The sequence below is a fragment of the Tauraco erythrolophus genome, chromosome 6 (genome assembly GCF_009769465.1).
Source record: "Tauraco erythrolophus isolate bTauEry1 chromosome 6, bTauEry1.pri, whole genome shotgun sequence".
In the NCBI taxonomy this organism is placed as follows: Eukaryota; Metazoa; Chordata; class Aves; order Musophagiformes; family Musophagidae; genus Tauraco; species Tauraco erythrolophus.
In genome coordinates, this window is record NC_141470.1 from 61,634,409 (window position 1) to 61,661,343 (window position 26,935).

General features: G+C 53.7%; 1 protein-coding gene across 1 annotated transcript; it reads left to right on the forward strand.

Moving 5' to 3' along the window:
* Positions 1 to 534: 534 nt before the first annotated feature.
* AMN (amnion associated transmembrane protein) lies at positions 535 to 24,233 on the forward strand. Its single transcript, XM_086614029.1, has 12 exons — positions 535 to 577; positions 3,578 to 3,694; positions 3,804 to 3,850; positions 14,099 to 14,186; positions 15,728 to 15,963; positions 17,510 to 17,647; positions 17,739 to 17,847; positions 18,896 to 18,978; positions 19,980 to 20,166; positions 21,224 to 21,398; positions 23,775 to 23,877; positions 24,123 to 24,233. Exons 1-12 carry the CDS (start codon positions 535 to 537, stop codon positions 24,231 to 24,233), a joined length of 1,437 nt encoding a protein of 478 aa, XP_086470155.1.
* Positions 24,234 to 26,935: the final 2,702 nt, after the last annotated feature.

Here is a 26,935-nt window from a genome sequence, read left to right on the forward strand (position 1 = left end):
GGCGTGCGCTGGGTAATGAGCAAATCAGCTGGTGGCCAAAGTACAATTACAAGTCGTCGCTGGGAGCTGCTCTCTTCCGAGCGAGCTAATTGAAATACATTGAGACCATTATTAGTAATTACAAGGTAGCCGGCATTCTGCAGGGGAGACCGGCGTGGGACGTGCATGCGGTGCCGTTCATGCTTGCCACCCTTTAGCACGACCCAGATGGGTGGAAGGGGCATGAATGGGGGGTCTGGTGAGCAGAGCTGGGGGGACCACTGGTCTCACCTCCTCACCTTGTTCCTTAGTGGCTTTCCCAGTCTCCCCACGGATGCCCAGGAAATGGGGGGCTTGGGAAAGGAGCTGAGAGGGAAAATGGCTTCTGGGACTGAGAAAGGCTCTGGTTTGTGCTGAGGAAACCTGCCTCCCATTCTGGTTTATTCCCTTCTCCCACAGCCTCCTCTGGGCTGAGCCCATCACGTGCCCCTGAGGAGGGTCCAAGGTCCGGCTGGGCAGGGGCTGCGGAGGCACCGGCTGGCAGCCTGCTGCAAAATGAAGCGTCTGGTCTTCCTCCTCAGTGTCCTGCAGCTCCTTGGTGAGTATGCCCAGGGCTCAACCACCATGGTGAGCAGGGGTGACAGCTGGACCACTTCCCCAGTCCGAGTGTGCTTCTGGCAATGCTATTTTGGAGCAGAGCTCTGGGCTCTGTCACTTTAGGCAAATCTGTAATGCGAACGGGAAAAGGCATTTCCAAACAGACGGAGGGAAGGGGAAGGAGGCTGGGATTAGCGTATCGTGCCCACTGTACCTCCGCAGCTCGAGTTTTCCTGCTCTTACTTGAAGCCGGCAGCTCTGCACTGCAGGACACATTCTCTGTTGAATATGCATGTCGCTTTGATGTTCAAGGACTTCGCTTCCCTGGAGACAAGGCTGATTAAATGCCACACTGATATTTCCATGGCTTCAGAGGGTGCAGGAATGCATCAGCGCAGCTGCATGGGGGAAAAGGTTTTGCAACAGGATATTAAACCTCTGCTGCCCCAGAGCCCCTGGCTGGAGGAGATGCCCCTGCCCCTGCCCTAGCCATGCTGGGTCAGCACCCAGAGCCGTCGCTGCGGTGCAGCACGGTATGAGTTCGCTCCACACCACACCTTGCAGCTGCAGGAACACGAGGTGTGTGTGCAATGAGGCCAGCTGAGCTTTTCTGCTGGAGCCTTAACCTCTCAGTTCCACAGCTTCCTGGGAGGGGACGGACACAAGTGATCCGTAGCAGGGACAGAACAACTTGCAATTACCACCTGCGGGCTTTTTCCTTTCTTAAGCTCTTTTCAACTCGGAGCCAGCAAGATGCTTGTGCCCACAACCCTGCAAGCAGCTGCCTGGGTCTGGTTCTTATCCCTGTGACAGTCTTTTTCCCTCTCAGTGGGTTCTGAAGCAGGTATGGGGCAGGGACTGTTTGCTCTGCCCGAGAGCTCCTTCAGGCAGCGGGAAGCGGTGGCTACAGCTCGGTGCAGGGCTGGGGGAGCCCGTGTGCTCCTCACATCTGGGCTCCAGCCCCTGTTCCTCCATTAGGACTTTCATTCAGGTTAAAAAGATATCATTTCCTCTTCACACGAACATGGCCATGTACAGCAGATGACCTCAGCAGAGCCCCTGGCAGTTAGTGCGAATTACGCTCAGCAATGATCCTTGCGTGCTGATGGAGCCTATGGAGCACAGCTGGCCGCATCCCTCCCCTTGTTCTGACTATCAGGACCTGGGATTTTTGCAGTGCACCTCCCTTCAGCAGCCAGAGACACTCAGATCCCCCACTCCCTCCCCAGGCCAGGGTCGCCTGCAACCCCTCCTGCCCTGTCTGCGCCCAACCTCCAGCGCCCAAGTCCCGCTCTGTTGCCTGGTCCTCTCCACCACTGGATTCCTACCTATTTTGTACTTTTGTGGGCTTTTCCTTTAAAGAAAAGATGATCCATATTAAGAGCAAAGTTTTTTTCTTTTTCTTTTGTCTGTTCTGTCTCATAACTTACTTGCCTGAAGCCATTTAATTCAGGCTGATGGAGATTCACCTTCAGCTGGATGTGCATCTCACAGCCCAGACTGAGCAATGTCAGGCTGGGAGGTGTGCAGCTCTGCCGCGCTCATGCAAACAGAGTGGGTTGGACTGGAAACCTGCCTCTGCCACAGCCTGTCCCTGGCCAGTGGGCTCATCCCTGCGGGTATCGATGGGCAGGACCACCGCTATGCCAGCAAGCCCCATGGGGAAGACCTCTGTTTCCCAATTTGCCAGTGTCAGGCTGTAGGACAGCACTCCATCACCTGCCCCCAGCCCCATGAAACCAGACTGTATTTTGTGCTACACGTGCTGTGACAAATGCCCTTTCGCCTCTCGCCCTGTCCTTGTGGTCCTGCCAGCTCTGTTCCCACTCCGTACCTACTGGAAACACCAAGGATGAGGGGTCTGTGTGCACTTAGAATCATAGAATGGTTTGGGTTGGAAGGGACCTCAAAGATCATCTAGTTCCAACTCCCCTGCCATGGGAAGGGACACCCTCCACTACACCAGGTTGCCCAAAGCCTCATCCAACCTGGCCTTGAACACTTCCAGGGATGGGGCATCTACAACTTCTCTGGGCAACCTGTTCCAGTGCCTCACCACCCTCAAAGTGAAATTTTTTTTCTTATATCTAATCTAAATCTACCCTCTTTCAGTTTAAATCCATTGCCCTTGTAAAAAGTCCCTCTCCAGCTTTTCTGTAGGCCCCCTTCAGATACTGGAAGGCTGCAATAAGATCACCCTGGAGCTTGCTCTTCTCCAGGCTTAACAACCCCAACTCTCTCAGCCTGTCTTCATAGCAGAGGTGCTCCAGCCCTCTGATCATCTTCGTGGCCCTCCTCTGGACCTGCTCCAGCAGCTCCATGTCCTTCTTGTGTTGAGGACTCTAGAGCTGAATGCAGTATTCCAGGTGGGATCTCACGAGAGGAGAGCAGAGGGGCAGAATCACCTCCCTCGACCTGCTGGCCATGCTCCTTTTGATGCAGCCCAGGATATGGTTGGCTTTCTGGGCTGCCAGTGCACATTGCTGGCTCATGTTAAGCTTCTCATCCACCAGCACTCCCAAGTCCTTTTCCTCAGGGCTGCTCTCGATCCATTCTCCCAGCCTGCACTTATGCTTGGGATTGCCCTGACCCACATGCAGGACTTTGCGCTTGGCCTTGTTGAACTTCATTAGGTTCTCACAGGCCCACTTGATTAGTCTAAGTGGCAACAAAACCCACTGAAATGATTGCTTAGGTACCAGGTGTGTGTTATTTTTGCCCATTGCCTGCAGGACTGTCCTGCCTTCTCTCTGCTTGCCAAGTTTTGTCCCTTACTCCTCCTCCTACCTGAGTGAATAGGAGCCATCACCCAGCCAAAAAAAAAAAATCCCCTGTGCAGAGGGGAGGGCTGTGGCTGCTCAACTTGGAGCATACAGACTGCTTCCGGGTGGCGAATCCCCAAATCTAGCTTGAAAAAGCCAAGCCATCCCACAGCGCATCTTAGACAGGGTCCCAGTGCCTCCCACGGACTGGGTTACACTGGTTTCCCTGCTCCTCCCAGCTGCTGCTGCCGCCGTGTACAAGCAGTGGATCCCCAACACCAATTTTGAAACCGCCTCCAACTGGGATAAAGGCAGAGTCCCCTGTGCCAGTGACGTGATTCATTTGAGAAGAACAAGGTATTGGACATTTTTATTTTATTTTTATGTTATTTTTAGTTAGTTGGTTTTTTTTTTTAAATGCCATGAGGCATTGGAAAAGCACACTTTTATTTTTGCTTTTTTTACAGGTCATCTCAGTCTTCATCAGGTCTCCCCATGAGCTGACAGACATGGTAAGGCAGCGTGCAGTGATGCTGGGAGGGATGGCGAAGGCAGGGCTGGCACTGGAGTTCTGCCAGCCTGGTGGATTCTCTCCCCTGTTCCCCTCTCTTGGGTTTTTGATATTTTGCTCTGGCCTGACTTGCCAAGGATGCCTCAGCTGGTGTGGGGAACAAGAGTCACAGCAGCCTGGGTTGTTCTACACCATGCAGTCAAAAAGCACATTTCTGGGATTATTTTTTTTTTCATTAGGGGAGATGGAGGGAGCTCCCCAAAAAACATCTTCAGTTGGAATAAATTATTTTTTCCTCCCCAAAGGAAGGGAAAAAAGCCCTCCATAGGACTGAGACAGTAGTTTGCAGTAGTTTGGCAGTAGTTTGCTGAGGAACACCAACCCACAGCATTGCTGACATGGAGCAGACACTAGCCCCGGGCAGAGGCTAAGTGAAGCTGACATCAAAATATCCTGAAATGAAAACAAACACTTCAGGGAAATCCCCAAACGTTGCTCCAAAAATTTCCTTTCAAGTGCCATTGAGTTCTATATTTTTCTTTGGCGATATCAGCCTGGTGGCGGCAGGACAGGCACAATACCCTTGGGCGAGATCAGCTTTGGGGGGAGGGAGGTGTCTCTCCTGGGAGGGGTTTCTGAGCAATGTGATCCCCCTTGCAAAAAGAGCAGCCCTGCACCGAGCATGAAAGCTCAGGATCTTGATCCCCATGGTTTGGAGGGTCAAATTTAACAAAGAGGAATTTAAGGGAAAAGCAAACCCGCTGCCCCAACATGCTGACACGGGACAGGTCACCGGTGAACCCCGTCCCAGCGCCAAGACAGCACGAAACAGGCTGGATCCCATTTGCAAAACCTCCTTCCCTGGACAGGACAAGCTTGTGGCCGAGTTTTCTCTCTCAGTTTTGGGGCAGCTTTGCTCTTTTATCTGCCATTAAATCCGAACAAGCCCTTGAAATTTATGTGGTGTAATTTGTTCAGACTGTCTATGCCACTAATAGTTTTGATGCTTTAATAACGCCATGCGCCATGTTTAATCCTTCTACAAATATTTGGAGGAGTTACTTTATTTATATGGCATTTTAAATATTAATTTTAAAAGGAAAGAATGTACTGGGGAAATACATACAAATATAATGTAATAAATGATGTGGAATTTACCCAGAGAAGAAAAGAGCAAAATATCACTCCAGTAGATTCCATTTTACTTACAGATGAATGTATAATATTTCTAAAGTACTTTCATCAGAGGCCTGCAAAGTGCATAATTGCAAAGCAGCGTTATTCATTACGGCGTGAGCCTTTCACAACGGAGCTGAAGAGCCGAGCCGAGCGGCCCTGCGGCTGGCTGAAGGCGAGGGAGGCAGGCACAGCACAACCTTTGCACAGCTGATGGCATCCGTGGCCACGCTGCTGTGCCCGTCGTCCACCAGTTGCTCGGCTGGACGTTTCCCATCACGGCTGAGCGATGGGGTCACGGTGCTGCAGTGGCCCCCAGCTCATCGCGATCAAAGCACCCAGCGATCCTCGCAGGAGCCCCTGGGGACCCTCTGTTGCCCCGGGGTTTCTCCAGGATCCTGCTGCTGGCAAGATGCTGTGCAAGCTCCAGAGTTACAGTGAATATTATAGTCCCACTGCTGTGCAGGCTGAGAGGAGGGCTGGGGGGACCACGAGAGTATAAATCTTGGTGGCAGCACTGGCTGTGAGAGTGTGGCACCGTTCCCCTCCAGCAAGGGCTCACCCTGCTGCTACACCGGGTCACACCTCCTGTGAGCAACCACACTCATCCCAGGCTATAGCCTGAACTGCAGTTCACGCTTTCCTTCTGAGCATCACCGCATCAACAATTTGCTATGAACTGTCCTGGCAAGTTTTCTCGTGTGGTGGTTAATATTTCTTTTTAATTTCAGCTCAGCCACCCCCCCTTCCCTTGCGCTTCCATGCTCTGTTGTCACCAGGTGATAAGGGGACTGCCAAGATTAGGGATGAAAAAGGAATGAAACCCAGCACCTGAGCCGATCTGCCACTCGTGGGGATGGCGTGAAATTCAGCAACTGGGTGGTTAGAAAATGAATTGGTCGTGATGCTTTTTACAGAGGCTGGACTGCACCTGTTCGGCTGCCGGCTGTGCCACGCCGGAGCATTAATCACTTAAATCAGCAGGAATACATTAAGCTTTAGAGTCGCCATGGAGATGCTATACAGCCTTTGGCCAAAAAAAAAAAAAAGAGAGTGTTGCTTGCTATAGTAGCGCAGGAGGAAACTCATGGCCAGGGAAGGAGCCGGGCTCTCATCCACTTTCATGAGGACAGTGCCCGCCGCAGTGGGTGCAGTGGGGGGATGCTTGGTGTTGGATCCCCGCCGGTGGAGGGGCGGCATGAGACCTCCCATCCTGGCTACCCAGCTGCGTGGAGCAAGAACTGGGGTGCCAAAGGGTCCTCATGTGCCACCGTCAGCCCCCCTAGACATTTATATTGAAGGAAACACTTCTGTATGATGACCCTCCAGCTTCCCTCCCCGTCCATCCCATGGGGGCACCAGCTGAGCACCGGGAGCTGCTTTTTCGGGAGGAGGCCGGGCTGTTGGGGCACGCAGCCCACCTCGGAGGAAACCCATTTATCATGCAGCTCGGAGGTTATCTGGTGTGAAGTTTCAAGTGGGCTCCTAATTCAGCCACACACTAAATCCAAACCCAGCTTAAGCGTAAGTGACTTTGAAGCACAATCACTGCGATTAGACTGGATTTTCTATGGTATTTAGCTGCCTAAAGATGCAGATCAGCATTTAGCCAGCTTTCAGAGGCACCTGGGGGTAAATCTGCAAAAAAAGATGGAGGTGCTTAGGGTGGCAGTGCCTGACATGAGTGCTCCAGGGCATGGTGGGCTTTGGCTTTGCTGGTTTCCCTTCTGGGGGAGAAGGGCTCCTCTGAGGACTTGAGACCCTCAGGCTATTGCTGCGCTTCCAAAGGCAGCCAGACCAAGGCATGGCTGTGGCTGCGAGCCCGGCATTTGCCCTGATAGCACCAGCCCTGGCACGGTTCATACCCGAGCTGGCCAGCACCACAGCGCGAGCCAGGGATGGATGATGCCACTTGCTATTTTTGGGATGGCAGGAATCGGGTTTAGCCACGTGGGCAGAGCAGCCTTGCTCGACCCTCGTGGTGCCAGGGTCAGGGCACTGGCCGGGGTTATTTGGCAGCACCAGTGTCACCTTTCCAGCTCTGCCCCATCACTGAGTCCTGCCACAGTGGTGGCAGCTGCCTGCACCTCCTCCTGCCTGCCCACAGAGGGGCCGCAAAGGCTGGGCCAGAGTGGGAGCGTGTGGGGCTCTGGGGTCTAACCAGGGACGTCTCGCCCAGCCTTATATTTTTAGCTGCCTAATTGCAAGAGCAGAATGTACTCGGCTTTGCTGCAGGATGCTCCTGCTCGGTTCCTGGCAGAGATTGATCTTGAAATGCCAATTGCTCTCCAGGGGCACCGGCTCTAATGAATTGCCATGGTTTGTGCTCGTCCCAGGCACCGGCGCTCCCTCCTCCCTGCTTCCCAAACAGCAGGGTAACGAGACACCCAGAAAAGAGATTATTTTTCCTTCTCCTGAGATGAAGGTAAAAATTTCACGGGAGTGTATGCATGCGTGCGTGTGTGCCAGCACATAATTACAAGCCCGAATCCTGCAGGCTTTTCTCCATCAGCATTCCCGCTGAAGGTTTGCCGTAGGAAAGGAGTGTGTTAAAACAGCCTTTTGCAGTTGCCTCCCTGAGTTTATTTGTTCCTTGCAGTCCAGTTTCCAGCAAAAGGAATTATTAAAGCCTGTGATGAACAGAGCAGCTTGCCAGCATCCCGGGCTGGAGCGGATGCTGGGATAGGTCTGGCTGGGTGGCCGTTCCATGGACCGGCTGTGAGGGATGGCTCCCTACCCACACCTCAAGCTGCTTTCCAGCTCTCTCTGACCTTGTCCGTGGAGGGAAGTTCAGGAAAATGAACTAACCTGAAGTAGATTTGGCAAATGGCTTTAAACCTGTGTGCGCCTTCTGCATCCAGAACTCAAGTGTCTTGGGCTGGTTTACCTTAATACGCTCCCCGAGGTGCTCCTGACATCTCGTGTCCCTCTGGGACACCCTATTTCTGCACCCTGCTGGGACCTGTTTGGCTCCGCACCTGGAGGTGTGCCTGGGGGGGCTGCAGTCAAATTAATCAGCTTTTGGGCTCATTGCTCTTTCCCTGCCCCCCCAATGGCTTTTACTGGGATCTGCAGGGAAGTTTGGCAGGGGGTGTGCCAGCCAGCACCTGCACGGGAAGGCCAGGAGCCTGCTTCTTTGTGGGGATGGACAGGAGCCGTCCACAGTTGTGCAGGGCTCAGGGCAGGATTTTGATCCTCTGGGGAAGGTGGGAAGCCTGCTGATGCTGGGGGGCTGGCAGGGATCTCCTTTTTCCCAAGGCCAGGAAAGATCGTCGGTTTTTGGTTTATCCCAGCAATGCAGAGCTGCTGGAGCAGGTGGCTGAGGCTGAATAACCTACGTTTGCTTGACCCAGACAAAAACTTGTTTAGGCTTTGGTTCCCATCACAAAAACAGCAGATTGTTTGATGGGAGCAGAGTCATGGGTCAGCTGAGAGCTGCTGGAACCATGTGGGATGCGGACAGGGCAATGGGACACAGTCCCATGGGGCTGGGCCCTCTCTAAGCATGGCCTCGTTGCTCCAACATCTGACATGTCAGCGACCCAGCATGGTGGGCCACCTCTGTGCCAGGGGACGTGGTGGCAAGGCCAACTCAGGCAGGCGATGTGGGGAGCCTGCGCCTTAAATACAATATAAAATGTGATGAGCAGACGTGGCGGGGAACCGGCTCCTGTGTTAATGAGAGTGTGGCCAGGCTGCTGCCGAAGGATCCTGCCTTGCAGGAGGGCGAGGCAGGGATGCAGGCAGGGGAGAGCAGCCAAGTGCCTCAGTAGCTTGCAGGGGATGATGCTGAAATGGTGACGTCCCACTGGTGCGCTGCTCCTTTGCCCATGCCTGCTACAGGGGACTAAAGCAGAAGGGCAAGTTATTGCTGGGAGCAGAGGATGGCTGGTGGGCATCTTCTGCCTGCTGCTGATGGGTCCCACAGAGAGGAGCACTAGGGCAAGGCACCAGCCTGCCCGAGCATGGCTTTCAGGGGGATAGAAACTGCATTTCGTGCCTGATTTCCTTGAATGTTAAAGCCCCACTCCTCATGGGAAGCATGTGCCTGGGCAAGGAGCTCCTTAGGCAGCAAGGTCAACGTCTGGCAGCAGATTGTCCTCCTCAGCTCGCTCAGAGCTGTTAGGGTGGCTGCAGGTCAACCTGCCTTGCTGGCCACTCTCGCAGGGGATCTGGAATAGCCATTCTAGAATCAGGGACCATGGTGGGGCCAGGCCAGATCCGGTGGCAGGCTGGGGCATGGTATGGCCTGGGTGGCTGGAGGGAAGTGTGCTGGCCCGAGAATGCAGGTGGGAATTTCACCTGAGCAGGAAGGCAAGGGAATGAACCCCTGCTAAGGAAAGTAGGAAAGCCTGTGGTGAGCCAGCCCCTGGCAATGCTCCAGAGCTGTCACAGGGATTCACCTGCGTGTAAACTTGGCTCTGTGCCTTTCTGGGGCCTTCAGCCAGCAGCTGAATCCCACCCAAGCACCCGCACATTAGGCTGTGCTCAGACCCCCTGACCCCAGTGGGCAGTGGGAAAACCCCCACTATTCCCACCTGCAAGCAGCAACAGGCAGGGGGCTGCCTGCCTGCTGCCCTGCGTGCCTGCTGCCCTGCCTGCTGCCCTGCCTACTACCAGCTGTGGGCTGTTGCCACCCCAGTGAAGTAGGACTGGGAGAGATGATGCAGAAATCCTTGAGCATTAACATCTGTTGTGGGTCACGGCACATATCCTCCCTGTGGCAGAGAGCTAATGCCCTCGCATCCTGCCCTTGTGATGTTTTTCAGTGGGGTGCCACCAGCCCCAGCCCCAGTGCTGCTCCTGGGCTGGGTGCCAGGCGAAGGGATGTACCAGGAGCCATGTACGCCCTGACGGCTATCGAGCTGCTCACTGGTGCACCCATGGGAGCAGCACTGCGGAGCTCGGTGCGCCCGGGCAGTCTCAGCGTTGCACGCAGGGAACGGTGGCACCATCTCACCCAAGCAAGGAATTGAAATGTGTTGACGCTGTGAATTAGAACAAGGCCAGCGAAGAGCCAGCTGCAATCACGAGCATCACCTGCTTGGTTTCAAAGCAGAAGTGCTGCATTTTTTCCTGCGCTGATGACGGCTGACACGCCAGTCACGCTGCTGCTGTCAGTCATCTCAGCCTGATGCTTGTGAATCAAGCAGAGCTGGGATGTGCCAGAGGCCAGTTCAAAGCCACCCACTTCAAAAGCCACCTCCTAGGCCTTTGCCATTTTCCTCTTTTGCATTTCAGACGTTAGTTTCATTTTCAGTTATGCATTGGGGCAGCAGGATTTCTTCTCAGTGGTGCAATGCCGGCGTTGCAAACATGGTGACTGTGGGTCGAGCGCCACATGGCGTCTTTCCTCTTTTTTTTTTTTGCTGACTTTGATGAGAAAAACGATGATTGTGTTTCAGTTGTCATTACACTTGGTAACAATGACCACTGAGATAAGTAATTTATTAGTATCAGGGACAGGAAATGACTAATGGGACTCTAAGCTCGCTGTATTAATGGCCCTGGAGTACAGGTTGGCAGGAGCGAGGGAAAGCAGATGAAACTGCTGGCTTTCTGGCTCTGGTTCTTTGGTACATGTCATTGCTCAGTTGAAAATGTACTTGGAAAGCAGCCCAGCCTATATGCAATTTCTATACTAAACTCCCGAATGCAGAAAGCCACTGCCCAGCCGGAGTCTCCATTTGTCCTCTGCAGTGAGCTGAGTGTTTAACTTGTGTTAGAAAAAAAGAAAGGGCAAATTATTTACAAACTAAGATCCTCTGGACAACAGAGCCACTTCTAAAGTGCTGCCTGGTGGTGTGCATCTCGAAGAGGGCTGGGGGTGGATGGGCAACACCTCCACCAGAGCTGCAGGCCAGCCTCAAAAATTCCTGCTGCGAAGCAGAAGCCCAGGGCTCTTTTGCACTTCATGTTTGTTGAGATGAGGCGACTCCATCCCCAGCTCACATCATGTCGCCTTGCATTTAAATTCCAGGGCCCATGCTAACAGCATTTGGGCAGTCTCGGAGGGTGAAGGGGTCAGGAGCTGGGACACCATGTGTGCTGTGGCACTCTCGTTTACCTGCCACACTCATGTGAACAGCTTCCTCTGGGCTTGGAAAGTCCAGCCAACAGAGGGTTTTGCCCTCAGTGGTGGAGGGGGTTCTCCAGTGGTAGCTGCAGAAGCTGCATCTTCTCCATAGAGCCCAGAGGCTGTTGTCTCCAGAGCCCTGCACAGGGCATGGGGCAGGTTTAGCATAAGGCATTTTTTCGCACTTCTCCCCATGGGCAGGATTGGTGCTGTGCACTGCTGAGCCTGCATTGGTTCTGCACCCCATCCGGCCCCTGCTCACCTGAGCCCTTCCAGGTGCAGCAGGACGTGACCTTGGTTGGCTGTTGAACCAGCATTTGTGCATCTGTGTGTGCACGTGTGTGTGTCTCTCTAACCAACCAAGCCCACCTCATCCCCCGCTCCTGCCGCACTGATCTCAGCCATGCTGCGTGAATCCTTAACAGATTTTCCTTGCTTTGTGCGTAATGTGTGCACAAAACGCTCTTACATTGCTCCCTGGAGCAGTGTGAGTGATGCAGCTTACAAACGTAGGCACATATTTGTCTAAGTGTTGTCTCTGCAGCTTTTTTCTCCACCTAGTTAATTCGTGAAGATCTGAATGAACAATCCCCTGGATAGGAAAGCTCATCGTGTCCTGCATGGTCACTGCAGGGCATTTGGGAAGCTGTGATGCACAACCATAGTCAGTGTGTTTGGTGACTCTACAGAGGAAAGAGCTGTCAGTCAGGCAGGGATGAGAGCAGGGACTTCCCAACTTGGTGGTCTTGCTCCAGCCACGACACTTGTGAACGCCAACTTCTGCAGCCTGGGAAAGCAAACAAAGGCCAGCTAGTCATGGCCCTGCTGCGTCACCCATCCCTTTCACCAGCTGCTGTCTGATTTTCATTCCTCCACTCAAAGATCCCTGCAGCTACGCATTCAAGTGCCCACAGGTGACTACTGTGAAGAACTTGTACCCTGCATTGGGGAAAGGATCAGCTGCATTCCACCCAAAACCCCATCCTGAGCAACTCACCTGGACATCAGCAGCTGACTGGCTGCCCTCCCTGCTCAGCCCCATCATGCACAGCAGACTGCAGGGTGGCAAACTGGGCAAGAAGCAGTGGTGAGAAGCTCCAGCCTGAGACAGCCTAGCAGATCTGGGACAAGGGACATGACTGGCAGTGCTGTCTGTACCTGCCTTAGGTGTTGGCAGTAGATGACTGCTCCAAAGTGTCCCACTGCCTGTTCCTATGTGGGCTCAACAGGAGAACAATCCAGGGCACTTCTGAAGTGAAGCACCTTTTGAAATCAGCTGGAAGCATAGACCTTTCCCAGCTCAAAACAGGCCAAGTCCTGAGCCTCAGAACAGCTTTTATATCTGCACTAAAGGGCACATTGCCATTCTTATCCTGGCAGACCTCTCAGCCTCTTTCAGTGCTTTGGTATTGGAAAAATTGCCTTTACTCATGAGTAATAGAAATTCAGAGAACATGATGGTGTTGTTTCCAGTTAGGCACTGCACATGGAGCAGTGTCCACAGGCAAAGGCTTCTTCCTGGCCAGTGGGGAGACTCCATATCCTCGAGGCAGAGAGTGCCCAGATCTCAGCTATTCACCTTGTCATTGCCTGGTCTCCAGACCAACATAGGACATTGCTGGGTCCGAATCGGGCCATGCACAGGAGCACTGCAGGGCTCTTCTCAGTGACAGCCGCCCTCTGCTCTCCATCCTGGCTTCTCACGGTTTCTGAACCAAGAGAGGGCCTGAGGCTACGGCCTTCAAAGCACTTCACCACCAAGGCACACAACTTCTAAACAGCTATCTGCAGCTTGGGGGTGAGGAGCATTTTGCCGTGTCCATTCCCCCCGCCAAGGTGGTCCCTGTGTGGGACAGAGCATCCTCAGGCAAGACTGCTCCAAGGACAGAGAGCTATGACAGCCACCCGCAGCAGTCATTCATAAGTCTTGCTTTCTCTATCCTACATGCATATTTAAAGACCAATTAAGTAGATGAAACCTTACAATCCCGTCTAACGTGCTTCTGCCAGAGCACAGGATCCAGCGCATCAGGATTTGCAGTCCTGGAGGGCTTCCAGCTGCTGGCTGGGGAGGGATGCTAAAATCCTGGCTAGACTGAGTTAAAGGAGAAGATAGCCTTGAACATCACTCCTTGACACTCGGAAATATCAGGGGAAAACCTGGTTTTCTCTTTGGCAGTTTTAAAATTGAAAATAAGATGGGCTGGGCTGAATAACCTGTGTGCTGTGAATGAGTCACCTGACTCAGTTGTTTGCCAAGGCCTGCCCCGGCGCTGGCAGTGCCAGCTGGTGACCTGGGTACCACAGCTCTTCCCCAAAAGGGCCCCTGTGGCAGAGCTGCACCCGTTGAGGTTTGCTGTCATGCCCCGGAGCAGAAGCCTGGCTGGAATGAAGCCAGGCAAGTATGGTGACCCCGACTACCTTTCAGTGATGTCCTACCCAGCAGGTACAAAAAGAGGGTCCAGCTATGGCAAGCTGTGCCGAACACTACTAAGTGTTTTATTAGCTTGTACTGAGCAGGAATCTGCTAGCTGACACCTCCCCAAGTATCACTTGGGCTCCTGATTTTTTTTTTTGTGGTAGGGAGCCTAAGAGGGAAGGGGACCTCTGGGCACTTGCAGAGTAAGGTGGCTTTTTTCATGGCATGCCAATGTATAAAGCCATTCCTGAGCTGCTGGGAGTGTGTGTGCAAGAGGAGGAAGGATCTGTCGAAAGAGCTTAGTTTACTTTTCCCTTGTTCTTGCTTCATGCTTTTCTGCGTTACTGGAAGATTATGTCAAACCGCCTTTCCCCATCGCAGCGTCCGCATCTGTAAAAATGGGAGCTGATACTTTCCCATTAACGCAGGACACCATGAGGGTGACTCCTAATGACTGTGAAGTGCCTCAGAGCCAGCAAGTCTAATAGGCAGCCTAATAATTAGCACTGTTATTTGATTACAAGCCTGGGTGGCTGGCAGCGGGACCGCGCAGTAATACTCTGAATCCTTTTGTCTAGTACCTGCCCCTGAACGGAGAACTCGTGCTGGCATCTGGCGCAGGATTCGCAGCTTTCGATGGCAGCTGGGATCCAGGCTGTGACTCAGGTATTTTGTGCCCAAACCAGTCACCCCATCAGCCTCCGATTAATCATGCAAATTCAGCCTCAGTGCTTCTACAAAGGTCGTTGCTGTCCCACCTCAGAGCAAAGTGAATCACTCCTCTTTTAATACCTACCTTTTCTTTGATGACCTCCCTTACATCAGATCTTTTTTTCCTGCTAGATCACCTGTCTTCTAAAAAAAGTAATTACAGCAGGGAAGCCTTTGAAGTTGCAGCAGAGAGGCAAATATTGTTTGTATTTTACCCTGCCTATTAAGAATGTAGCCACATCAAAGCTCTCATTTTCTTCGCCATGGCATTTCTAGAGAAAACCAATCAGGAATGACATGCTGGTGAGCTGAACTACAGCCATCGCAGTGAGCTGGCCTTTGGCCTGACGCGCATGGGCATTCCGGCGTGGGTGCATCCTTCCCTCCCCTCCCAGTCTCCAGCCCAGCAGATTTGAGGCAGGAAATCTCTGAGGCAGCAGATTTGTTTTGTCAATGCCTGTTATTAGTCTGAAAGCTGTTTGCTAGGGAGATGTATTCTGAGGTATTTAAGAGCTACCTAATGCTTTCAGTGGCAAGTAACTTTAGTTCGGCTGCAGGAAAGGAAGAGTCCAAGCGGAGCACCTGTGCCTGCACTCTGACTGGTGAAAAAAAGAGAGAAAAAAGAGAGAAAAAGCCCAAGTAGGTCTGCCCAGGTGAGGGACTGCAGCATCAGGCTGCCTGGAGCCACTCTGAAATCCTTCATCCCTATCTTTTTTCTGCTTTGGGGCCGTTTGCCCCCCATCAGGGATGCTCCGGCCGCTGTGTCTGCGCTGCACTGGGCTTTTACTTCTGACCATGTGCTACTTCCCTGAAATCAACAGGCCTTTCTGGGGCAATTTTCACAAATAGTTTTTTTTTAAAGCATGATTTTAAAATGAATGCAACTAATTCAGTCAATAAACGCCCGTGTGATAGCTGAGTTGGTAAAGGTTCAGCTGTTGGGGAAGGGCGAGAAGGAAGCTGGGCACTGTGCGATGGTACTGACTGTCACCGGCAGGGAAATGGTTAATGGTGAAAGAGTCAATGGTTAAATGGTGCACGGGTTTTTGGGGTTACCCACTGCAGGGAATGGGGCCGGTCATGTTTCTGCAGGCCTGCCAGGTTGCTGGGAAACTGGGACATGAATTATCAGACCCATTTTTTTCCAGTTTAGCTGTTATTCAGCATTTGGGTCTTGTGACTGTTATCCTCCCTAACCGTAAGGGAGAGCTTTAAAGGAGTGAGGGAAAAATGTCCTGTGGGATCTGGGGCCAGAGGCCTGCAGCCAGAAATGGGGAGAGAGGCTGAGCTGCCGAGACCCCAGCCCTGAGTGCTGGAGAGCTTTGCCAAGGTCTGGCAGATAGCGTGGTGCCACCGGCAGCCCTTCTCTCCCTACCCACAGGGTGAGCTCCTCTGCTTTGCTCCGAGCACTCACTGGTTTTATCAACTCGAATGCATCCCTCAGGGCCGAGGATTTGGCTCTGAGTCATGCTCAGCCTTTCCTGTTGCTTTTCCAGGTGCAACAGTGAGGTTCGCCGATGCCGAGCACCATGCGTGGTTTGACCCTTCGCTGTGGCAGGTCGTGTCCCTCAATAGGGAGCTTGAGACAAGCAGTCACATCTTTTCTGTGGATGAGGAACGTGTCCCGTGCCAGTATGATGATGTTATCTTCCAGCCTGAAACCTCCTTCCGAGTAAACATCGACTCATCGCGACGGGTGATTCGCCTCCGCAGCATCTCTCTCATGGGCCAGGTAACGAGGGATGATAAGAAACCGGCTTGACACCTCCTCACCGCAGCCCCAAAGTAGGTCAGGAGAGGAAGGACCAGGCGAGGATGGAGGAGCAGCACAGCGTGGGGAGATGGGGCACTCCCACGGTTCTGCAGCTTCACGGGCTGCTGCTACTGCGGACAGTCTTGATTTTTTTCCTCTGCCAGTTTGTTATCATCTCCCTCCCCGCAGTGTGGGAGCACAGGTTGTCTCACTATTCACATTAAAAAACCAAAAGAGGCCAATGTGCACGGGTCAGACCGCTGGCAGATGGCATCTTTTCCAGCATCCAGAGGCTGCCCCCTTCCCAGGCACGTGTCTGCAACCACACTGCTTGGAGACCCACTGGGGACACCCCACTCCCACCCCTGACCTGAGCATGGCCCATGGCCCGGCGATCATCTCCCAGCTTTGCTTCGGTACTGCTCTTTAATTGATCGGAGGGATAATTATAGAAACGCTGGCAGCCTGCTGTGCTTCAGCCCGGGAATCAGGCGCACAACGAGCCCCGTCCCTCGCCGGCCAGAGGAGTGAAAGATCACAGGCACTGCAGCAGTAAACACAGGCTCCTTCCAGGAGTGGGAGATGCTGCAGACATTTCATAAGTTATTTATTATTACTACTGCTGTGCTGCCTGGGATCTGCCATTTCGGGGCCAGGCGTTAGGTAACTGGTTTTTGAGTAATAACCTCAATTGGTGTCCAGGCTGGTGCAGGTGAGTCTGGACAAGGCAGGACCCCAATGGAGCTCACCTGGGGCACATGTAGCCCTGGCGATGCATAGGTGGGTGGTCCTGGGTGCTCAGAGTGATGGTGGTCCCACTGATGCCTAGGGACCACCCCACAGGACCTCATCCCCAAAAATCCACCCCCATAGGGACTGCAGCTGGCCATGCCCCAGGGTGGAGGCTGCTGCTGAGCCATGAGATGGAAGAAGAAGGTGCTTTTTATTTTTGTTATTACAGCATATTTCCTAAAACTTGACCTTGTAAGATACTTTATCCCTTTGTAGCCAGCCCACTCCTTGCTCTGTGTGAGGTATTTTCACCCCAGGGCCTGAGAAATCCTCCTGCTGTGCCAGGACATGGAGAAGCCTCCCATGGAAGGCAGCAGGTGAGGGACTTGCCATTGGCTTGGTAGGACAAGGCTGGTCAGTCCAGCTCAGCCTTCGCTAACGCTGAGCCCACTGAAATGCTTCTCACGTCATATCCAGCCCCTTCCTCCCATGTTTAAAAGCTGATAAACTGGGTTCTGTGGTCCAGTAGAAAGAGGGAAAAACAGAAGAGAAGCCCAAACATTTCATGATCTATTTGTGGTCCTTTTTTTGGTTTTAAATCAGAAAAAGTTTTTCTATTGGCCCAGTGGAAAAGCCCCAGTGAGTATAGTGGCAGGATTTTCCTGTGGTGGGGCCACCCCAAGCTGGCCGTCAGACATGGCACTGGAAGTCTAGGCAGCACAGCCGGGTGCCTGGGAACAGCTCTCGGACCTGGCTGGGGACGCTCACCCGCTCTGCTGCTCTTCCCATGCAGGAGCTGAGCAGTCCCGAGGCCTGGGCTGGGTACCTGCAGGGTCCCTCTGCCCCACTGCAGTTTCATGGCAATGGCACTCTCCAGGTGACAGGTGCTGGCTGTCCCGACAAGTCTGGCTGCACCTGTGGGAACACCCCGGTGAGTCCTCCTGTTGCAATTTAGGGGGGTGTTCTTGCAATTTAGGGGGCAAAGAGGGATGAGGGACTGATGCTGCCCTACTCTCCTTTAGGACGCCCACCGCATTTGCTCAGCCCTGCTCGGGGCGTCAGGGAGGCAGTGCCCAGCGCTGACGTGCCAGAGCCCTTTGCAGCCCCTTGGCCACTGCTGCGGGGTCTGTGGTGAGTGGGGGACATGGCCCTATTCCTTCTCCCCACCGTGCCAGCTGCCCCAGCCCCCTTCCCTTGGCTCCACAGAGGAAAGCCGAGTGTGGAGGATGGTGTTGGTCTGGGATCTGGGTGCTCATGGGCTAAAGTTTTCCTGTAGCTCTGCTTCCAGCTGCGGGTCTTGTCTGCATCCCACGTGCCACCCTCCCAGGGCAGCTCTCTGAAGCATCAGCCTGGCTTTTGGGAGCCTGTTCTGAGTTGCAGCCCTTTGTCCCTGCCTCTGGTTTATCCTGTCAGGATGTCACAGCTCGTCAAGCTAATAGGGCTCTGCTGAGTTTATGCAGTGGAAAACACTCGGAGGAAATGCACCTTTTTCACTGTAATGTCAGCTTTCCAGCAGCAAGTTTGTTTCATTTCATTTAAAAGAAAAACATGCAGATTGACAGCATTCCCTCCACAGTGGGCACTTCTCCATTAATCTACCCGGAAGGTTGTTAAGGGGAATTTTTCATGCACGATTGTACCTAGATATGTGGGACATCTTACCAAATTCATTAAAACGGCACCGTATGTTTTTCTGACGAGCTCCTAAAGCAGAGCCTCTTACAGCCTTTAGGATGATTTAATATTTCAACCAATGCTTACTTGCGTTTTTCCCAAGGAAAATATTTGTCCCAGCAAGTGCAGTGCAGTGGCATGGGGAGCGCAGGGGTCCCCTCCTCTCCGCCTTCCCTCCAGAGCCAGGGTACTGTTACCCTGAAACCCAGGCATGTACAGAGCTTCCCCAGGGGGATATGCAGGAGAAAGCTTTGCAGAATATGGTGGAAACCAAAAGCCTTTCACCAAACCCAGGTGATGAAAAGACCAGCAAGGGAGGGAGACATTTCTTGGGGCAGCGCTGCTCAGGCAGGACAGTGGAGCCACTGCTCCTGAGCCCAGCCAGACCAGCTGCACAGAGGGTCCAGAGGGACCCCAGTGCCTTTGGAGTCGGAGCTGGGCTGCTGTGGCAGGTCTCTGCTGGAGCTCAGTGACAATGTCGTACCTGTCTGTTTTCGGGCTGCAGGAGCCATCATTAGCCTGGATTTCACTCCTGATTTTGACCTACTGAAGTATCGGGACAGACTGGTCCAAACCTTGCTGAGCCAGGTATGTCAGCCCACCGGAGCAGGAGGGTCTAGTGAAACCACAAGCCACTGGCCATGGCTGCTGGTGACTCGGGGATGCTGAGGCTGTCTGGGGCAGGGTGCATGCAGTCCCAGTGATGCAGGGCGTTCAGACTCTCTTCCCACCACCCTGCAGGGCTCACCCTCCACATTTGGCCTCTTGGACATGTCAACTTGCCATGGGGACTGGTGCAGCCTCCCTTGCTTCCTACCCCAGCCATGCTGCCCCTCTCAACACGGGGCCGGAACAGCCACCGGCATGCAGTTGGGGAAGGATGCAATGGGCTGGCTGGAAACCCTGGTCTAGAAAACATGAGAGCTCAGCCAGGATGTCAGGTCGAGATAACATAGAAGGTCAGCCCATGCGGTTGGGATCATGCAGACTTGCTGCAGTGCATCCCACAGGCTCTGGGACGTCATTCCCAATGCTAGGCTGCTTTTTATTCCCCAGTAGGCAAGCTCCGGGTGGATTACTGGTACTGGTCAGCACTCAGATGCATGCTCTACAAGGCATCACTCCATGCTGCTGCTTGTCAGACACAGCGTGACATCCCTCCTCCCAGCTGGGAGCTGCCAGGGGGTGGAGGCAGGCTCTGACTTATACTGTGAGGATCAATATCAGAGTATTGCTCTATTGATCCCGAGCTGAAAGCCTGCTGCCTGCCCTCCTTACAGCGGCACATGTCTTAATACAGCATTTAATGGGTGCACTACACGAAATTGCTTTCTCAGTGCACTCGCTTCTGCCGGGGGGACGCCGCATGCTGGCTGCTGGTCACAGCTTGGAAGGGAGAGGAGATATGAACCTCTCATTTGGGAAACTCAGCAGCACTGCGGTAACAGGGACAGCAGCTCTGTGATGGGACTCACATGAAGATTTATAGGCAGGCCTTGCTGGTACATCCATCCTGGCTGGCTGTAGAGGTGACTAATTTCTGCCTGCTGCTCTCATGGGCTTTACATGTTGCCTTGTGTTTTGAAAAGCGCAAGTACGCCGGCGTGCAGATGGCCATATCCAAGGTGCATAAAATGCAGACCTTCCTGGGAGCCATATCCCGAAGCTCCACTCCCTTCATCCAAATCGTGCTGATCGATGACGGGGCAGAAGCGCAGACTGGCACCGCTGCGGAGCAGCTGGCAGCAGAGGTCATGGAGGACATAGCACAGCATGGTAACATCAACGTACACCTAAAGCCACTGCTGTCCAGAGCTCCTTGAACCATGCCAGTAGCCCACGTGGGAGCCCCATATCCTGCTCTTTCACCAGGGAATCACACAGGAATTAAGTGGCAGCTTGGTTGAGGCCCCCTGAGTTGAACACTCCTAAGGTCCTTGTCCTCATCAGTCTGGTCTGGCACAGCTCTAAGCCTTCCTAGCATGCACGCTCTGTGTTTCTGATGATTTCAGCAGTGAGCTTTCCTTACTCAGTAGTTATATCATTTTAAGCATAGTAGTACAGCAGTGTGAGTAGAGCAGGACTGCAGGATCAAAAATTATCATGGTTAGCAGGGACCTCTGAAGGCCATTTGTTCTGCCCTGAGAGCAGGTTGCCCAGGACTGTGTCCAGGTGTGTTTTGAATCTCTCCAAGGATGGAGATTCCATATCTCCAGGCAACCTGTCCCCACAATTGACCACCTTTGTGGTACAACATTTTTTTCCTTATAGTTAAGTGGAATTTATTGTATTTCAATTTGTACCCACTGCCTCTTGCCCTGTCACTGGGCACCGCTGAGAAGAGCCTGGCTCAGCACTCCAGCTGTGTCTCACCAGGACAGAGCAGAGGGGAAGGGTCACCTCCCTTGACCTACTGGCAACCCTTCTACTCATGCAGCCCAGGGTACTGTTGTCTTTCATACCAAGTCCGGCTGTGGTCAGCTTGGTGCCCACCAGGACTCCCAGGTTCCTCTCTGCAGAACTGCTTTCCAGCCAGAGTGCTGTGTGTGGAGGCAGCATTGTAAGCTGGCAGATGCTGAGGAGCATGCAGATCACAGCCAAGGGACATGGTGGGTGTTGTATGGGTAGCAGACCCACCTGGGCTGGCCTCAGTTGAGTCCACCCAGCTGCGTATCCCACCCTCTGTCCCCAGGGAAAGGTGATCAACCAGGTGAGCAGCGCCAGACCCAAGCAGAGGCTCCCTCTGCCCTGTGCGTGAGTGGGGGTGGTGTACAGGTGGGGGATGTGTTACCCTGTCCGGTCCTCACCCCTATTTCTTCCCACCCTTTCCCAGGTGAAGCACTTGGTGTTTCAAGTGGCAAAATGGAGGTGGCCACTGGCAGCACTTTCAGTGGGCAAGTGGGGAGCCATGCATTGAGCAGGATCACAGCAGGGACAGTCTTGGGGCTGCTCTCCGGTCTCCTGTTGCTTGGAGGGATCCTCTTCCTCTACAGAAAGGGAAAGCTAAGGTAAGGATGAGGCTTCTACTGGCAGCGTATTGCCAGGCTTCTACTGCTTGGGGGCAGCTGTCACCCTAGACTGTCCTTCCAGATAGCCTGGTGACACAGGGGCAAAAGTGCTGCCCAAAGCTCCCATGGTGGTGGGCATGGCCAGGCAGTCTGCTATACCCAACATCACTGGTTCATAGAATCACAAAATGGTTTGGATTGGAAGAGACTTTTAAAGATCATCTAGTCCACCTCCCCTGCCACAGACAGGGACACCTTCCACTAGATCAGGTTGCTCAAAGCTCCATCCAACCTGGCCTTGAACACTTCCAGGGATGGGGCAGCCACACCTTCTCTGGGCAACCTGTTCCAGTGCCTCACCACCCTCAGAGTGAAGAACTTCTTCCTTAGATCTAATCTCAAAGTACCCTCTTTTAGTTTAAAACCATTGCCCTCGTTGTTCCTCAGGGTTTATTGGAGGTGAAGTGACTGAAAGACACTTTCATACACTTGGACTTGTACTTTAGCCTCCTCCATGGCCAGGAGGAGTTGCTTCTCGGCATGGTGCAGCATGCTCTGGTGGGAGCAGGGCTGCAGCAGCTCGATTTGAGCTCTGCACAGCCTCATGGTGCTGCCTGGAGACATCTCCTGTTCCTTGCGACCATTTGTTTGCAGCCCTGCTGGGGAGGTGGAAGACTGAAACTGCCAGCTGTTAAATAGAAATGCATCAAAATATTTCAAAACACTCATCCCATGGCTTTGTAGCCATGAAAGGGAGTGACAGCATCCAGAAGACAATGCAGCTTCTGGTGCACCTGTTGCTCACGCTGCACGGAGAACAGTGGGCAGGTCCCGGGGAATGATGGTGGGGCTCATGACACCTGCCCACCACAGCTGGGAGCTGATCAGAAATGTCCCTTCTCCATCATCTTTTCCCCTCACAGTTTGGAGATGGACTCCTACAGTGTACAGGGCATCCCCGTGGTGCCCACAGCAGGTCCTCGGGGCAACCACCTCTGCTCCTTGCTCATGGACCCACCTTCATGTGGAGGGCTTTGCGGGGTTCATTGGTGGATGTCTTTGTGTGTGGGGCTGTCCGCTGAGAGCCGCTATGGCTTGTCTCACCTACCGACTGCCGGCAAGCGGGATGAACTCGACACGTTTTATAACCAGGGAGCGGGAATTGCTTACATTTGCACGTGCAAAGTGTGCTGATGTCTGCCAGGGGATGCTGAGCTCCCCAGTGCTTGGGCTGGCCGTGTCACAGGCTCACAGGTCAGGTTGTTTCTTCCCTCTCAGTTCCTCCACTGGGGTTTTCTCACCATGCAGCAGCGGCCGTGGCCAGGGATGCTTTGCCCTGCCGCTTGGCACGTGCTGACGTGACATTTCCTAGCAATAAACCCGCACCTTCATTTAATTTCTAAATAAAACTCCCAGCCTCATAGTTGCTACTTGATGGTTTATCTTCCGCTGACACTTCTTTGGATGCCGAACAGGCCTTTGAAACTGGCTCCATCAGCAGCAAGAGGGAAGTTCATGTAGCTACAGGAGACGGAGCTGAACCCGAGCCCAGACCACGTCCCCGGCCGACCCGCTCCTGCTGCATGTCCCTGGGTGGCTCAGGCACAGGTGCCCTTTCGGGCAGTGCTGCCGAGCATTGTGGAGGCATCTGACACCAGAAGGGATGCAGCAAATTAGGCAGGCGGCTCTGGGAGCCTGCAAACAGTCTGCCTCCATGCAGCAGAACTGTCCCGACCACCAGCAAACCAGTGAACTCAGCTTGTTTCCAGAGAAAAGGGCCCAGCCTGGCCTCCCTGCAGATAACATGGCTCCTCCGATTGCCTACGCAGAGCCTGTGCCATGGTGGTCACAGTGGTTAAATACCAGTGGGCTCTCAGGACCTGCGGTGATGTGTGTGGACCTGCCGCTGAGCCCCAGGTGCAGGGGATGACGCTCAGTGACTGGGACCCTTAGGATAGGAGTAATGAGGAAAATATTAAAAGTGGTGACGGCGATTAAGATGATAACATGATGAAAGTAATGATAAAAGTAATTAGTCCTCATTGAGACTGCAGTGAGAACAGGTGTCAGCTTTGTGGCAATTCATTTTAGGCCATGGGGGGAGAGCGATGGCTCCAAAGTGAAGCCTGTGCTGGGGTTGTCTGCCTCTGACAAACTCTTCCCTCCAGGATGCAGGTCCCAGCCCTCCAGGTTTAATGGTTTCTGCTGGACAGGGCAGCTGTTCCCTGGGAAAGGGTACAAACGTCCCCTTTCAAAGACAACCTGAAGCTTTGCACCCTTGTTTTCCCATCCACCTCTTGAAGATGCAGTGTTTTGGCTGGAGAAGCTGCTGGGATGGGTGGAATGCAGGTGAGTGATGCCCAGGTCTCTCCTCAGGCTGCCTGCCCTACGCATCCCCAGGCCCTGGAACAGAGAGGAGGATCCAGTGTCCCCGGAGCCAGCCAGTGACAAAGGCTTCGACAACCCCATGTTCGACATGGTGAGTCACCACCGCTGGAGGACATGGGGATGTTCGGCTGTGGGCAGGAGGTGGCAGGACTCCAGCCAGGACCCTCTGCAATGCACCTGGCAGGTGCCTTTCCCCAGGCCAGGAGGGGTTTGTGGGATGGTCCCATCCTCCCGCAGGTCACCAGCATTTTGGCTGCCGCAGCGACTCAGCACTGGGTGGGTTTTTCCAAGGGTTTTCTTCCCCATGGGTTGCTTTTCCCTCCCTTGCTGTTGCAGGAGCCACCAACCGCTGACCCTGGAGAGGAGATGCCACAGGAGATGACTCCCAAAGACCACCAGGTCTTTTACCTCAACCCTCTGTACGATGCAAACGAGACGGAGACCTGACAGCGTGGCCTCGTGCCAGGGGCAGCCACTACCTGCCTGGGGACATTGGCACCTCTCCAGCCCTCGCAGTCCCTACGTCACTCCTGGTGGAATCTAAACCACTATCAAGCAGATCCCACCTGAATAAAAGTGTCTGCACAGTGAAGGAAACCACAGCAAACCTTTACCATAAGGGCTCAGCTACACAGGAACGGCCTCCCTGGTGTTGCTTCTGTTTTTTAAACTGTATTTCGTAGGTATCAGTCCTTCTTAGACAGTTCAACATTGAGACTTGGGTCTCACCTTATACCTGGAGAAGTTGGGGTCTAGCTCAGCATCCTGTGCTTTAGCCAGCACCGTGCTGAGTATGCCCAGGGCATGCAGCAGGTTGACGGATGCAAGATGGAAATTCGGTGCTCAAACACTTTTCAAACTGTGGCCTGAAGCTTCAGGGCTTGGACTCATCAGTTGGGTTTAAAAGATGATTTCACCTTCTAGCAGTGCGCTGGGTGCCAGGAGTTCTTTGCTCGTGGTCCCTCATTCCTCCTCTTGAGGTATCGCTCCTGTCCCCCAGGCACTGGCATGAGGTGCAATCCTGAGCAAACATTTCCCTCCCCATCCCCTTTGCTGAGCTTGCTCCTCTCCCCTGCACTGGGGCTGACACTTGTAAGACCCTCTCGGACCTACCTGGGGATTTATCATGTTATTCCCTGCAGCGAGAGAGTGCTTCTTCTCGTGGTACAAGGCGGGAGAGGTTTGGTGCCAGTGCCGGGGTTCCCTGGGGAGGGATGCAGGCAGGAACCCGATGGCTGGGGACAATCACCCTGGCTCATCTCTAACGAGAGTCGGGGCAGCAGCACCAAGGGGGCCTTGTTAGCGGTGGCGTTTGTGGCCTGGCATGTGTCAAATACCCTCAGCTGCCTGCAATGTCAGGCAGCACTTCATTACAGGAGCAGGTCTGATGGGTGAGGCTGAAATTATGGAGATGTATGCAAATTTATGCAAATTTACACTCTACTGGGTTTTCGGTAGGGCTTGTTGGCATATTCCATAAGGAAGCAGCTATTTTAAGTTTATTATGTTTTGTTCTAGTCTCTGGAAGACATAATCCCCTCTCAAAGGCCTGGGAATTCATCATCAGGTGCATCAGAGCCCTGACGAAGGGTGACAGGCAGTACAAGGAGGTGAGACCAGCCCTGCCCCGCCCCTGCCCGCAAAGAGACCTCTGATAATGGGCAGTGCAGGCTGGCAGGACACAAAACGCAAGTCAGGCAGGACACAAGACCACCTCCATGACCCTGGTTGCTGCCATTGCTCTGCAAGCGGGGCAGAGGCGGGTGCGGGAGGAGGGCGCACTGGGGCACAGGGTGGGGACTGTACCCTGCACATCTCTCCTGAGGGTGCCCCTCCAGTAGCACTGGGTGGAAAAGCAGCTTACCCGGGCAGAAGCTTCTGCTGCAGCTGTCAGGCATTTGGTACTGCGTGAAGCAGCCATCAGTACAGTCGAAACGCCGAGGAAGCCATCAGCTGCTGCAGGCAGTAGCTGACACCAGCAGGTTGGCAATACCCAAGTCCCACCATCCCATGGTCCTGGAACAAGGGCATCTCTGTGGAGAGCACCGACCCAGGGCTGTGTCCCCAAAACTCACTGCACAGCACGCAGAGCGCTCCCATGACATGAACCCAAGGACGACTCCCACACACACTCCAAGCCCTCATCCAGACCTCACGAGGCCAGACAGCACCCCAGGGGGCTGGTGCAGACATGGTGCAGCACGTTCAGCCCATGCATCACTTGCTGGCGAGGCGCTGGTGCCGCGATGTTACCATGGTGCCTGCGAGAGCAGCTGCAGCATCTGCCGGCCCCGCATAGCAGAGGAGGGTGTTCGTATCGGTGCGAGTGTTTTACTTGCTGCATACGAGAGCCTTTTTGTGCTCTCTTTCCCTTTCAGATCAGTTCATTGCAAGTGACCGCACCTCCTCCAGCTTACAAGCCTTTAGCTACACGCAATTTATTTTTCCCTGGCTGAGGCTGATGTGACACTGCACGCTGGGGGCCATCACACTGGGGAGTCCATCGCCCCAGCGCTGCCCTGCGCAAGGGGAGGGTGTGTGGCCATTCCCCAAGGATCCCCTTGCTGTTCACCCTGGAGCGGAATGCTTCCTTTTCTTTTCTGTTTTCTGGGCCCCTCGCTCAGGAATCATGAGGGGTCTTGGTGGCAGCATCCCCCACAACACACAGTGAAGATGAGAGCATGCTGTGGCCAAGTGCTGGAGGAGGGAGAAGCCAACCTTGCGGAAACAGGGACCATCGCACGAGATGGTGGCAGGATGAGCTTTTATCCCTGACAGCAGCTGAGGGCATCAGCTCTGCGTCCCGCCTGGGCACGAGGGGTTCAGGGTGGGAAGTGGGTGGGTGTATGCATGGGAGGTGGGATGGCCTCAGGGACGTGGAGCTGACTGCACGCCTGGCGGGCGTGGAGGGGGACCAGCCGCCCGGTGGCATGGATCACCGCCCAGCAGCAACTCCGTATTGGGGGCTGTGGATTTGCTGCTGGCAAGGCTTCATTTTTAAAACGCGTTAGCAGCCCGAGGTCACTTACAATAGAGGCTTTAATTAAAGCAGAGATCAATTTTTGTCAGCGCGCTAGCAGAGCACATTCTGTACTTCTCCTTCAGGAGCCACGTTCGCTCGCTCGTACAGAAAACGTCGCAGGGAGGGG

Excerpts from the sequence above, each read along its gene's own strand:
- AMN (XM_086614029.1), top strand. The coding sequence starts at position 535 with ATGAAGCGTCTGGTCTTCCTCCTCAGTGTCCTGCAGCTCCTTG. Across the intron at positions 14,187-15,727 it reads GGATCCAGGCTGTGACTCAG|GTGCAACAGTGAGGTTCGCC; the intron begins GTATTTTGTGCC and ends TTGCTTTTCCAG. Across the intron at positions 18,979-19,979 it reads TCCAAACCTTGCTGAGCCAG|CGCAAGTACGCCGGCGTGCA; the intron begins GTATGTCAGCCC and ends TGTTTTGAAAAG.